Consider the following 14,827-nt stretch of genomic DNA (forward strand, 5'->3'; position numbering starts at 1 on the left):
AGACATTCCATTACTCTTTGTGGTCCTTTTTGCTGGTAGCTATGTGTCTTTGTAGGTAAAAGAAACATTTTTTAAGACCATGGGTGCCAATTTTGAGCATTCCTTGCAGTCTTATGAGAGCTTCAGTGCTTATCTGATGCATAACATTGTTAAGGCACCATTGGTTTCAAATAAAATATGCTTGAGAAAAAGAATGCTTTTTTGAGAGAATTTAGGTTTCATGCAAACATACAATGCTCCTTTTTCTCTACTTTTCTACACGAATTGCTTAGCACACTAGCGCTTTTGTGCTGCCCTCAACTTTTAATGGTTCCATTTCATTGCTTTGACTCATATACGTCTACATTATGGAGCTTGGAGTGCTTTTTGCTCTCTTTTGTACCATTCAATTGTCAAATAAGGCGTAAGAAGGCTTAACATTGACTGATCTTGCACTAACGAACCTTCATATGCATGTCAGCATTTATTGGGAAGTGAGCTTGTAAGATACAAGCCTTTTCATGATTTTTATTTTGCACAATATATTTATTCGACTTGGAGAGTCCCTTCTTATGACAATACTATATACATTGTTTGCATAGTCTTTCTATGAAAAACAAAGCAATAATATGTAATTGTGTTCCTCGAATGAATTTCCTACTTTGCCAGGAATTAATTGTAATTGTGTGACATACACAACTAGAAGTATTGACAAAGATAGATGGAGGTGTAATAATACTACAATAAAGCACACATGCATGTGTGTGTGGAGAGAGAGAGAGAGAGAGAGAGAGAGAGAGAGAGAGAGAGAGAGAGAGAGAGAGAGAGAGAGAGAGAGAGAGAGAGAGAGAGAGAGAGAGAGAGAGAGAGAGAGTGTGTGTGTGTGTGTGTGTGTGTTTGTTTGTTCAAAAAATCAACATCTCACAAATGAGAGGATTGTTGCATATACACAAATGTATGTTGAGTATTGTAGACTGTAAGTATATATGATTTATCAGATGCTTCTGTGAACAATCTCAACACATAGCCTTTTTTACAGTTGAGGGATTTTATAGATTAGGTGCAAAGTGCTTTGTGCACTAGCTAGTATCACTATAAGGGCCTAGAACTTTTTTGGCTAGACCATCTAGACTAGTGTTTATGATTATGACTCCTAGATCCAGTATATGAATTCTATTGTTGGTCTTCTATATTATTTGTTCATCTTCTTCTACATTCAGAATATATCTTTCATTGTTTCATTACAATCTAAAATCAAGATGAAGCATGAGGCATGGGAGTCCAATGTTGCAAATATTGAGAGATGCTTATCGACATTGGTGCTTTGAACCTCGGTGCGAAGCATGGCAGTGCCGGGAGAATCTAGGCACGGCACCTAGTATCTCCTTACAAGCACGAGGGACTTACACTTGAGCAATTCACTAAATCCAATGTCACCAATAGCATGCCTAAGAGTCTCTTATTCACGAGAAAATATTTGGCACACATGTTTTTTGAAAAATCAAAAGTAGTGCTGCAAATAAAAAAATTGCTTGGGGGGTTTTGAATTGCCTGTATTCGTCATTTTTATGCGCACAAAAGCTTACAAGGTTTTAATCCTTTCTTCCAAATTGGAAGGAATTGATGGAAAATTTGCAATCCAGCGTCTGCATTTCTGCCCATTAATCTCGACTCAAGATGCTTTTTCTGCGCAAGCAAAAGCATGGTGGGCTGTGCTGTTACAGCAGACGAAAATGCAACAATTGAGCTGGATACGTTGTGAGTCTGACATTGCTACCCTCGCCTGGACACCATTGCAGGTTTGATTCATGGAGCTCTCGGACAGGATCGGCAGTGACGCCCGCGAGCACAGCAGTACAGCATGTGCTGCTGGTGCTTCCAGTCAGCCTGTCCCTTTGGGTCAATCAGTGATTCCACTGGTGAACAAGCTCCAGGACATCTTTGCTCAGCTTGGCAGTGCCTCCACCATCGATCTGCCCCAGGTTGCCGTCGTTGGAAGCCAAAGCAGCGGCAAGTCCAGCGTTCTGGAAGCTCTTGTGGGCCGCGATTTCTTGCCCCGCGGGCCCGACATCTGCACACGCCGGCCCTTGGTCTTGCAACTTGTCCAGTTGCCCAAAAATGCTGCTGATCAGTCTGAAGTTGAAGAATGGGGTGAATTCTTGCATGCCCCGAGACGTCGATTTGTCGACTTCTCCTTAATTCGCAAGGAGATTGAGGTGACTCTCTGCCGCTCATTATTACTTTACTGTTTAATCATCACTATGTTTATCAGATTTGAAGCTGGACAATCAGCATTACGTTTATGAGATTTTAGGCTGGACCATTTCCTATTATAGCTGCATACTGGACCATGTATCCATGTGCCAGCTGTTTTTTATCTCATATGATGTGTTAATGTCGAGTGTAGGAGGAGACACAGAGAGAGATAGGTTCAAACAAAGGCATATCTGACAAGCAAATCCGGTTGAAGATTTTCTCGCCAAACGTGTTGAATAATATAACCCTGGTCGATTTGCCTGGTATCACAAAGGTGCCAGTGGGTGATCAGCCAAGTGATATAGAGAACCGTGTGAGGTCTTTGATTCACTCATATATCAAGTTTGAGACATGCATCATATTGGCAGTATCTCCAGCAAATGCTGACCTTGCCAACTCAGATGCCCTTCAGATGGCAAGGATAGCAGACCCAACTGGTATTTGATCTGCTGCTTTCATTTATGATATGAATATATGCTCTACATAGGTTGCTTATTTGTAATAACCGCCATACTGTTGTGGCAGGATTGCGCACAATTGGTGTGATTACAAAGGTGTGCAAATTTCCCTGATATTCTTTCAGTTTCTTTCTCGTTTATAGCTAGAACCGTATCGATTTTCTTGTGGGTGCAGTTGGATATAATGGATCGAGGTACAGATGCCCGAAACTTTCTTTTGGGAAATGTTATCCCTCTCCGCCTTGGCTATGTGGGAGTTGTAAATCGATGTCAAGAGGTGTGACTACCTACCTTCTAATTGATGCATGCAAATTGTGTGCTCTGCTTAGTTTGTTTTTTGGAATATCCATGTTAGTTTTTGTCGTAATATTCCTGTTCCCTATTTACAACTCCTTGTGCTTGTTCTGACTGTTCTACGATGATTATTATCAAGAGCATCAAAATGCTAAATGATTTGCTGCTCAGGTATTTAGGGGGTAATTGGAGCATCGTAGGTCTTTGTTTGCATTCATGCAATAGCTATGCCGAGTCTTGCACACAGGTCACAACTCGACTTATCAAAACTCTTTGCATTTGAATGTGATAACCCTTGCCTTCACAGCTTTGCCCATGAAGGTGCACATTTTGAGTCAGGCTATATGCTTCATAGAGTGTGTGAAGATATAGTTGGATGTGGCCACTTTTAGTTTACATGGCCTTTACACCTAGTCATTCCAAATAACACTCGCCCCCTCATCCCAAATCAGTTTGGAGTCTATGGCACAATACATTGACATTTGAGGCCTCTAACGGAAAAATGGTTTTAATCGCTTTGACACACACTCACTCATTAGTCTTCCATACACTCAACATCTTTTGAACTCTCTTTACCGAAGCATGGTAAGGGTTGCATGGTAGACATACAATTAATTGCATTTAATCAGGACACATGTAAATGAGGAAAAACAGTGGACAGTCTGGACAAAGGAGCAAAGAACTAGGATGGGAAGGGCCTACTGCCCTCATGGCAGGAGACAGTTATCCCCTCTTAGGTCTCTTAATAATGGAATTGGGCAACTCTCCTTTGCCATAATTCTTAACAATGATGAAGATGATCTATCTGTAGAAACCAAAACTAGAGTAGGTCTACCTTGTTGAGCTTCATCGTGGAACTGCTTTGCAGCTAGTAGAGCTCGCGTTTTGCTGCCCTGGAGGATTGTGTTTCAAGCTCCCTCCATCGCTGCCCACATCATTGTTGCTATGGAGAGTCTTCACCAACATCTTGCTGCGTGAAGGACTATGTTTTGCTCCCACCACTGCTGTCCACAAGTGCTGCTGCCCATCTCCACATGTGAGCTTCGCAATGGTGCAGGTATCCAGAGCTAGTTTGGCATCATTGACTCGTTGGCTCTCCTCAGTCCCAGTCCTAGAGACAGAGGCATGAGTTCATTATATTGTCATTACATATCATTCATTAGTACTTCATTCATGCTTTGTGTTTTTTCAGTTCATCCACTATTAGTATTGTAACATGGGACGACCATTTCCTAGCTTGTCATCCTAGTCCCATCCCATCCTCATAGCATCCTAGTCCCATCCCCATGTTAGAGCCCTCTCTCATGGTGATAGGAGAGAGCAATTCTTGTCTCTGAGCCCAGTCCCTATGACTATTGGTGTTTGTCATACACACTGTTGCCTTCAATGCAAACCCTACCAGACCTGTCATAGATGGTGTTGGCCATATGAATGTTAGTTGATGGTAGGATTTATTTTGTAGGAGTGGGTTCTAATTTTGCTTGTAGACAAGCCAAATGAAGAGAGTGGAATAATGTTTATATACTTAGTGGAATGGTGTGAGGACCGGATCAGGCTAATGTATGTTGAAGGATAATATGATCCTTTGGGATAGATCTCAAATGTAGTAAACCTCTAAAGCTTGATGCTAGATTTGATCTAGGAACCCCATGTAGCAGTTATTATGAAGGAGACTATCAAACACAAGTCCTTGGATGCGTGGAGGTCGCCCATCCGAATAAATGCAACAGTAGCAGTAAAATGCAATAGTAGTGTGACGTTTGGAGAAGGATGCGTTTTTGGGCATGGATGACTCTCATGAGCCTAAAGGATAGGAGGTCAGAGTTCTCTTTTTGCATCTTAGTTGCTTCTTAGGCATGAGAAGGGGATATGATGTGCAAAGAGTTCTTCTAGGTGCCCTAGCTATGCCTTTGTGACCGGTATGGGAGGGCCTAGTCATGCCCCGAGGAGGTGATGGGACTTGCCATTGATTGCTATAGGTAGCTTTTTTAGGAGGAGAGAGTCTCAGCTCGGCGAGTTAGTGTAGACAATAGGTTTAGATTGCATCCCATCACTAGTCATAGGAGGGGAGATGTGACGGTCCCTCTCCCCTTTCATCGAGGATTTGTTCTAGGCTTTCGAGTCACAGATAGGTAAAAATGCTCCGGAGAGGAAAGGTTGCATAGGGCCTTCTTCTTTGCATCTTGGGAGGAGGTGAAGGATCCTTTTTTACGAGCATTTTAGGAGATCTTCAATTCTAGATGGACATTGTGCCGCATGTTGGCAAGACTAGTTAGTCTCCTCCCCTAAAGGAAAGACCACTTAGAGTTGTCCCGGTTTTAGCCAATCACCTTTCTATCAATTGCCTGTAAGGCGCTGGCCAAGATGATTGGTAATAGGCTCCACCCCATTCTCTCGGATATCATTCATGATACACAGACATGTTTAATCTAGGATAGGAGTATGTTGGATAATGTTTTCACCTTCTTCAAGGCCATAGAGTGGATGCAACATAGCGCCAATGGGTGGTTGTGTTGCTTTTAGACTTTGAGAAGGCTTATGATAGAATTGATTGGGACTTTTTGGAGGGCACCATGGCACAGTTAGGCTTTCCTCTATAATGGATTAGAGGTGTACTTACATTATGTAAACCAACCACCAGTAGGGTGATCATCGGAGGGGAGTGAGGGATAGAGTTTTGGTTGGAGTAGTTTGTCCATTACGGCTTCTCTCTAGCCTCATATGGTCTGCTTGTTTTGGAGGTGATGTTCCACTTTGCTTGAGAGTGTGTGGCCCCTAGTGTTGAGCTAAAACACACTTTATAGCTGATTAGCATTTTTAAACAGCCTCAAAACATGCTTAATTAATGGAAAAAGTAAATTTGGTGTGCGATTTGAGAGAGCTTTAGTGGTCCCCCAAAACCCTAATTTTTTGGGGCACCCTTCAACATCTATAAATGCATAGGCTACCCACCATTCAGCCTTCTCCTTTTGTGTAGGTTTCTCACTCTACCATGCAGATTTCAGCCATCAACCACCTACCATCTACTGTCCAAGCCATCACCAACTCTGCAGCCCATCACTATCTAGCCCTAGGTGGTCTGCTTTCAGCCATTGCCTTGTTGTTTAGAGGTCTCCATTTGCTGTGTCGTCATAGCACCTGATCAGCTTGCGTTTTGAGCATCTGGTGCCAGGCGACAGGTTGCTATCATCCCTCCCACTAGGTGATTGCTGTAGTACTTGTGTTTTTGCTGTCCAGCATCTACATCAACAAACACTCTCCTGTCGTCACTTGACAACTCTACCTTGGGCGATCAATTGTCATCCTTCTTTGGTGGTACACTACTACATTTACCAGATTTCAGCCTCCGACTGCTATGTTTTGGTGACTAGCCTGTTGCCCTTTATTATTCAATGCTCTTTCATCTTTGATTGGTGGTTATAACACTTGGGATCTGTCTCCGATGGACGTCACTCTCCGACACCACATTGCTCTGCTCTTGGGCATTCTATACACATTCATTTACAACATTCTTTCACTTCAAAGTTTCTTCTCTGTGTTTGTTGTTGTGTTTGAGTTTTGTGTTTAGGGTTTGAGTTTTGTTTGTTTGTGTTTGGGTCTTTGTGTTTTGGTCTTGGTCGTATATGTTGTGTTTCCTCAGTGCAAACCCTAGCATATCTTCACACTTAGGGCCTCATGCTCCTCGTGGGGGTTGAGATGGAGTTGTTGTACTTGGAGCATGGAAACGATATGGCTGCCAAGAAATGACCAAGCAACCATAGAGATAGTAGGGATTGAAGGGAGAAACATAGATAGTGTATGGCAAACACTGAGAAGAGGAGAGAAACTTAGATGACAATATGATGAATGAATGAAATAATGTAGTGAATTTGATATAAGGGTGCTGTAGCACGAAGGATGCCGTGGAGTAGGGAGATTGTTGAAGAAACCTTTGAGTCTGTAAATGCATGGGCGATGAGGTGTCGCTTGGAGCAGGGAGATTGTCGTTGAAGAGAAGCCTCTAAATCTGCAACGTAGGGATGAAGATTGATGTTGTTTGAAGCAGGGACATTGCTGTTGAAGGGTGAGGAGTCTCTGAGTTTGCAAATGCGGGCCTAATGACTGATGCCAGTTATAGGGGAGTGACGTTGAAGGTAAAGGAGGAGTCCGAAGCTGAAAACACAAATGTAAGCAGCCTTTGATGCTAATGCTTTGTGGAGGAGAAATCAATTGTAGTGGAGATCCTAGATGTAGCAAATGCAAATGGATGGAGCCGCTTGATTGCCAAAAGCGTGGGTGTAGGGGCTTTAAATTTGATGCCAAGGCGATGGAGGAAGTTGCCTGTTGATGGAGGAGCCGCCCAAACAGCCAAAGGCAAGTTGGTAATGCCACCTTGAGGAGAAGATGTTGACGTCAGTTGTCAGAAGTCAACGGCAGGAGTGTTGTCGCCAGGGGTAGAGGAGAAGTGCTAGTTGAGGAAGAGTGATGCTACCACCAAAACGCATCCGTAATGATGATGGAAGTTGGCGCCAAGCAACAGGAGATGATGATGGTGGGGGGAGAGAGAGAGAGAGAGAGAGAGAGAGAGAGAGAGAGAGAGAGAGAGAGAGAGAGAGAGAGAGAGAGAGAGAGAGAGAAAGAAATATTAACGTCTTCTAAAGACCAAAACTGGCCTATGAGACAAACTGTGATACAACTGGTGAGGTCCAGCTATCCAAAATAAAAGTGCTGAATGAAAAGCTAAAAACTGGAAACTGAAAATACGGTGCTGTGAGTGTGATAAGTGTCGTATATGTGTATGTGCGTATGTAGCTCTGGTACTCCAGATAATGGCTACAAAAGGGGAACAAATGTCGGCTGTGATAGGGGAACAACTGTCGGCTGTGATAAAGTGGTGCGATGTGTATATGTAACAGATGCAGGGAGATATACTATCCTGGGATGTAGTAGCAGTCGTCGTCGAAGTCGCTAATAGCAGGTGATCCCTCCTGGATGCAGGATGTGGTACATCGGCGGTGGAGAAAGAGCAGGGTATCATCACATTAGCTTATGATTGAGAGTGGCAGAGCCAGTGGCATCCCACGGGAGGAGAGGATATGCTCCCTTTGCAGATTAGAGGTGGAGAGTGAGGAGCATTTTGTTCTCAGATGCCCGGCATACTCAGAGTTGAGATCTAGATACACATTGAGCAGCTCACTTCAGGGATGTATGACTGATATGGATCAGAGATCATTTGGCCGTTTTCTGGGAGAGGCATGGCACATCAGAGAGCAGAGCACACAGCGGGTCCCAGTCAGAGAGGGGCCCACCCAGACGACTATTACACAGTTCTTTCAGACAGACAGAGTGAGAGCTACTATACCAGCCTCCAGCCAGACCTCCGGGCTCACACTACAGCAGGCTGAGGACCAGCGTACCCGACGCCGCACGAGGATCCGGGGGTTTCGAACCCCACAGCCACACCGACAGGAGATCCGGAGGATTCTTGATCTACATCGACAACAGACTGAGATCCGACGACACTCGACACATTGGTTCTCAACACTCCCTTTGAGGCCCAAAAAAGAGCACAAAAGAGGAGTGAGGTGAAGAGAAGAAGACCACTTGGTAATTCGAGAATGTTGCTTGAAAGGAGACATGTGAAGATAGTTAGGAGACCGGATGAGCGGTAAAATCTAAAACACAAGCTTAGGTGAGAAGCCACTAGCTCCGTTACACCATGTTGGAAGGAATACGAAAGCCTAGTCATAAAGTTGCTTTTGAAAATCCAAGAGCAACGATCAAAGATAGATCCTCTAGATGTTGGGTTTTAGTGGAGGTAAAATTGCTTAAAAGAGAGCCAAACCTTGGAAGTAAAAGATGGCGGGTGAAGAACGTCGAGAGTAAAAGGATCCCCTTCTGTAATTGGAGATGGAGGAGCTCCTCTGAAGCTAAAGAAAAGGGAGATGCCCCTTGTGAGGGTGAGGAAAAAGATCCCCTCTGGACCCCCCTTAGAGAGAAAGGGGGACGCCAACTCATGGATCATGGACAAGGTGTTAGATGACGGAGGAAGTCCCGTCGACTGTGTTGAAGAAGGTATCTGGGGCTTGTAAGGAGCAAAATCCAAAGAGTGCCCAGAGGTGTCTTCTCAAACATGAGTACAAGAGGGTAGGATAGGAGGAGGCTTAGGGTGAGCCCAAGGTGGGGAACAATTGTAGGCTCTCAATGGAGTGGACTGTGGAGGAGATGCGGGCAGTGGTAGCCATTGGACTCGAAAATGGGTGGGAGAAACCTTGACGCAGTGTGGTAGTCTCCAAGAGGACTTATCTCCTCTTGAGTTCTTAGAGCCTACGTCTGGTTGTGAGGACTTAGAGCGCATTGGATGCGTCTTATTGCCTTGAGCATAGTAAGCTAAGAGTTGTGACAATAATCTCTGTGGCCCAAAAAAGAGAGGTAGCACAAGGAGTGCATGGTGAAAGACGCATATACTCCAGTGGGTAGGGAGCAAAGGTCAATGTCGACAATTTTCAATGGTGTGATAGTTCTTGCCACATGTTGGAGATGCCATGGTACGGGAGTGGCAACTTGTAAAAGGGAGGGTGGGAGGGAGAAGAAGGATATCCCCTAGTGACGCAAGGGAAGCAGAGTAATAATAAGATGTTGATGTCGAACCTGCAACTTGTCTTTGACTTCTTTGATGTAGAGGATCTTTGTGGCTCATTGAGCTCCTTTGGCTTTGATACCGTGTCAAGAAATGACTAAGCAACTAGAGAGACAATAGGGATTGTAGGGAGAAACACAAAGTGTGTATGCCCAAAACTAAGAAGAGAAGAGAAACTTAGATGAATAAGATGATGAATGAATGAAATAATGTAGTGAATCTGATACAAGGGTGCTGTAGCATTAAGGATGCCTTGGAGCAAGGAGACTGCCAAAGAAGCCTCTGAATTTGTAAACGTAGGGACGATGAGGTGTTGCTTGGCTGTCGTCGAAGAGGAGCCTTTGAATTTGCACAGCACGGATGAAGTCTGGTGCTGTTTGGAGCAGGGAGATTGCTGTCAAAGGGTGAGGAGCCTTTGAATCTGCAAACGCAGGCCTAATGACCGATGCCAACTGTTGGGGAGTGACACCTATGGAGGAGGAGTTAGAAGCTGAAAACACAAATGTAGGCAGCCTCTGATGGGGACACTTGGTGGAGGAGAAGGTTGGTAGTTGTAGTGGATATCCTAGATGCAGCAAATGCAAATGGGTGGAGCCTCCTAATTGCCAAAGCAAGGTGCAAGGGCTGCAAATCTAATGCCAAGGTGATGGAGGAGGTTGCTAGGTGATGGAGGAGCTTTCCAGATAGCCAAATGCAAGCTGGTGATGCTGCCTGGAGGAGAATCAACTGGTGCCAGCTATCAAAAGCCAACGCTAGAAGGAGTGCTATCGCCAGGGGTAGAGGAGAAGCAACAACTAAGGAAGAGGGAAGTTGCCATCAAAATGCAGCCCTGATGATGGAGGCTGGTGCCTGGTAGCAAGAAATGATGTGTGAGAGAGAGAGAGAGAGAGAGAGAGAGAGAGAGAGAGAGAGAGAGAGACGGTCTCACGAAGTGAGTGAGTATGGTGGGTGAAGAATAAATGGCTTGTGCCAAATATATAGGCATGAATTGTCTCGAGTCTCTGGAAATGGAAAACAAAAATGGGAATGAAGAAGGGAAATTGTATGGAATGATGTGGTTTCTCAACAATGGCTCTATGTGTTGAGGATGACGAGGTGATGTTGAAGAGATTGAGACTGGCATTGGAGGTGTTCTATATGGTTGTAGGAGTGAAAATTGATCAGTGAAAGTTGGTTGGTTTCTTATGGACCGAGATTCTAGCATTGAATGGGGCATCCACTTGGGTCTCAAATGGGTGAGCAGGGGTCAGATAGTCAAGTACCCTGGTCTCTAGGTGGGACTTGACATTTACATCAGCCCAATAGTTCATCTTGGTGCTTGACACCATTAGACAGAAGTTGACCTACTCGAGCACGGCTTGCCCCTCCTTGGCAGATAGGGCCCTGGTGGTTAACCAGGTTCTTTTGGCAACAGCCTATTACATTGCTTCCTATTGGTGTTTCTCTTCGTCATATGTGGTTCAGCTATGTTACTAGTGTAGAACTTTCTTTGGGTTTGATTAGGTGGGTATAGGAATTTGCATGCTAAGGTGGCTTGGGACACTATAATCCATCATTACTTCGAGAGCAACTTGGGGATCATTGATCTAGAGATTAGAGTTAAGTCTTGCTGGGTAAGCTATTGGTCCTTGGGCTTGCCCTAGGTGGATAGACGTGGAAAGGCCTTTTCCACGAGGGCTTTTGGGAGTGCAGATCATGGCTAGGTGTAACGTACCCACCTTGGTAACTTAGATGTCATATAAAATTTAGTGATAAAAGTAATCAAGAATGTTGCATATCATGTTGCACATGAGTGAGCTTCAAGATTTAATAATGCTCGGGGGTGTTGGAGACCTTACTTTTATTGACTTTTTCAAGATATTGGTGGGAATTCTAGAAAGGTAAACATGAAGATTGAATTTTGGCATTTTTAGAAATTCTCAAACACATACTAATAGAATTGTAGAACTTGGTGCCATGATTTCAACTATTCAAACAGATTGGAATTCTGAATTTTGGATCAAAGGTTATGGCTGTTTTAAGTTCTGCTCATTGTGTAAGAATTTTTACATGCGAGCTACGCACAAATGCGAAGTCGTCTCTTTGCTTTTTTTGAACCCCTAAATTTATAAAAGATGGATGCTCACTAATTTGAGCTAAACCACTCAAGAAGCACTCAAAATAGCTTGCTTCAAGCTTAAGGTAAGCCCTGTTCTCTGTCTATATATATAGCCCATGGGTAGCTTGAGAGACATAAACAACTCTCTTGAAGGAGATACCACTTCATAGGCGTAGGTGAAGCTACAAGAAAACTCTCTCTTAGCCTTTTCCTCTCTTCTACCATTGTGTAGGAGCTTTGTCGCTATCCATTGAGCTTCTCTCCTCTTCTCTGCATGTGCATGGAAGCTCTATTAAAATATGTTGAGCTTTTTTTCTCTTCTTCACAATTGTGTGGCATCTTCTCGGAAACCCACCGAGCTTCTTTCTCTCTTCTCCTCAATTGTGTGGAAGCTTTGCCAAAACTTGTCAAGCTTCTCTCCTCTTCTCCACATGTGCGTGGAAGCTTTGCTAGAATCTGTTGAGCTTTTTCTCTCTCCTCTATAATTATGCGGAAATTGTGCTAAAATCCACTTAGCACTTTTAGAGAATTTGAGGAGGACGCTTCTTTGATGAACTCAAAAGATGTCATCAAGGATGCACAACGCATTGAACCTTGCCACAATAATTAGGTTTGAGTTGTTCTTTCATAATTAGTTATTTTATTCAAGTTAAAAGGATTGCTTTAGCTAACTTCGTTTCTTGGTGGGAAAGGATTGTAATTATGGTTGGAAAATTCTACTTTTAATTTTACTTGTAGTTGACTTGTATACTTGTGAAAACTCCTTGAATGGAGGATATGTGCTTGCTCTTGCCTCACCATTCTTTGCTGTAAACCTACTTTGAAAAAAAAATCTTTACTTTAAACCCTAAATTACAGCAAAAATCAGGGTTTGACAGCCACCTCAGAAAGTGTGCTCAGATTTTCAGGCCCAAGGCTTGGATGTTAGCAACTAAAATCGTGGAATTTCAAGAAATTCAAGAGGCCAGCCGGTCAATAGTGATTTGGGGCTGAATTTGTCACCCAAAGAGCGCACTGAAGGCCAATTCCCCGAGCAAACCAATGGGCAACTTGGTTTGAAGGCTTGCTGGTCATTTGTGACAGCAAGAGGCAATTGGAGAGCAAAGGAGATTCAATTCATCTCAATATATTCCATTTGGATTGCAATACGATATAAAAAAAATACCGCAAAGGCATCCGTGTTGGGGCCAACAGGCTATCCATTATCCAAGATTAAGTGGTAAATCTGCATTTTCAGTTTATGTAAATTTAATGCTTGTTGTAATTAGTGCTTGATCAGACTATTTACTACCCTATCCAATAAGGAAGGTTGGTTTCATGGTTTCATTGTTGGCTAAGTAGTTACAACAAGAATGTCTTCGGAGAGTGAGATGGGATCAAGCAGTGATGATGCATCTCAATCTGCCTAATTGTGGAATAGGCTAACATCATAGATAGCAAGAAGAAAATGTGGGTGTTGACCAAGAAGCGGGTCCTTCTAGGCCACAAGATGCTAATGACCAGCAAGGAAGTGAAGAATATGATGACCAATTTAAGGCTTGGTTGAGGACATCGGCAGACATATTTGTCCACTTGGCTAAGGATCCACAATTGCAAATATTTTTGAATTCTCGAAAGAACGACAAGGGCAAAAAGAAGATGTCATCATCAAAGGCTTTTGGACAGCAAGAAGCTCCTAAAGGATAGTCACCGTAGTCTAAAGATGCACCAAAGATTGGTGATGAGGCAAAGCAATTAGTGCCAATGGGGCAAGATATGCAAATGCAAGGCCATCTTGGTGGTGCCAATCCAATAGGTTTTGGATAGCTAGGTGTGCATGCAAGTATGGAGTAGCTAGGATAGTTTAGTGGTGGTACTATTTCATGCTATGGTGGGTCAAGGATCGCATACGGGAATGTATGGCACAACTCCTTATAGCATGCAGCAACCAATGCATGAATGCAAAGTCCAATGTATCCAAGTATGGGTAGTGGAATGCACAATCCCATGTATAGCAGCATTGACATGATGCTTGGGATACAAAGCGGTATCTATGGTAATGCATTTGCACCCCCTAGTGCTTATGGGGCTCAAGAGATGAGCGCTAGTTATTCAAAGGCTTCTTATGGTGTTGATCTGTTAGCCTGCTCTTATTCAGTCTCAGTCTGTCATCTCCTGGTTGTGAGCTCCTGTCAGAGTCTGACAGGAGACAGAGGAGCTCTGTCAGTGTGTTTTCAGTCTGCTTTAGTCAGCATGCAGCCCTGGGCATTTTACAGCCCAGATCTGGGCTGTTTTTGGGGTGACTGCCCATTATTTTGGGCAGTCGGACCAGTTCTGGTCAGTCGGACCAGATCTGGCCAGTCGGACCAGATCTGGCCAGGTCGGCCAGTTTAGCTGGTCGGCCAGTTTTCTGGCTGGGGGCTATATATAGCTGTCCCCCTAGTCAGTCCAGCATTCATCTCATTCATGCTCTGCAGGTTCAGCACTGCTCCCTCCGTCTCCGTCTCCGGCATTGGTGCTGCCTCTGCTTCCAGTCTGTCCTGGTTCCCTCACTGACGCTCCGGGCTGCGTGCAGGGACTGTTCTGTCCATTCCAGTGTATTCAGCATTCATCTCAGTCAGTGCAGATTTTCTTCCTTCATTCTCTGCTTCATCTCTCCTCTCCTCTGTGTTCATGTTCTTCTTTCGCTGCGCACTCTCACATGGTATCATCGCCTGATTGAGAGCACGGAGGACGCGAGAAATACCTTACTGCTGCTGTTCACAGTCCCACAACAGCCAGGCGATTCCTTCAGGAGGCTGCCAACAGGTCTATTCCAGCCAGGCGACTGCATCAGAAGGCTGTACAGCCTGCGTTTGCTGTACACAGGGGCTGCCACGTCATCCAGTGACGCAGCAACCTTGCGTTTGCTGCCAGGCGACCTCCTCTGCTGCAGGGCGACCCTCCTACAGCCTGCGTTTTGCTGTTTTGCAGGTCGCTTCTACCCTGGCTGCTCCTATCCTGCAGGCGACCTCTGTCTGGGCAAGTTCCCGGTGCTGGTGGTCTCGTTTCTGGTGTTCGCCATCAGATCTATTTGCGTTTTGCAGATCCAGGTGGCTGTAGGCACTTTCTGCCTGCATCTTGGTGGTTGGTGACCACACTGTT

The 14,827-nt window shown here is 44.4% G+C and overlaps 1 protein-coding gene across 7 annotated transcripts in view; it reads left to right on the forward strand.

Moving 5' to 3' along the window:
• Positions 1–1,540: 1,540 nt before the first annotated feature.
• The window catches only part of LOC148011852 (dynamin-related protein 3A-like), a 101,133-nt gene continuing 87,846 nt past the window's right edge, over positions 1,541–14,827 (forward strand). For 4 of the 7 annotated variants that reach the window (XM_087670106.1, XM_087670105.1, XM_087670107.1 and 1 more), the window contains exons 1-4: positions 1,542–2,195; positions 2,387–2,672; positions 2,761–2,789; positions 2,869–2,970. In XM_087670106.1, coding sequence (XP_087526232.1) covers positions 1,788–2,195; positions 2,387–2,672; positions 2,761–2,789; positions 2,869–2,970 — 825 coding nt within the window. In that variant the 5' untranslated portion in view covers positions 1,542–1,787. Of the gene's footprint in view, positions 2,196–2,386; positions 2,673–2,760; positions 2,790–2,868; positions 2,971–14,827 lie in introns of all 7 variants that reach the window. The other 3 variants (XM_087670103.1, XR_015689289.1, XM_087670104.1) reach the window with 3 other exon arrangements.

This window comes from Lygodium microphyllum, chromosome 28 (assembly GCF_053477565.2).
Source record: "Lygodium microphyllum isolate KBCC chromosome 28, Lygodium_microphyllum_v1.1.10, whole genome shotgun sequence".
Classification (NCBI taxonomy): domain Eukaryota; kingdom Viridiplantae; phylum Streptophyta; class Polypodiopsida; order Schizaeales; family Lygodiaceae; genus Lygodium; species Lygodium microphyllum.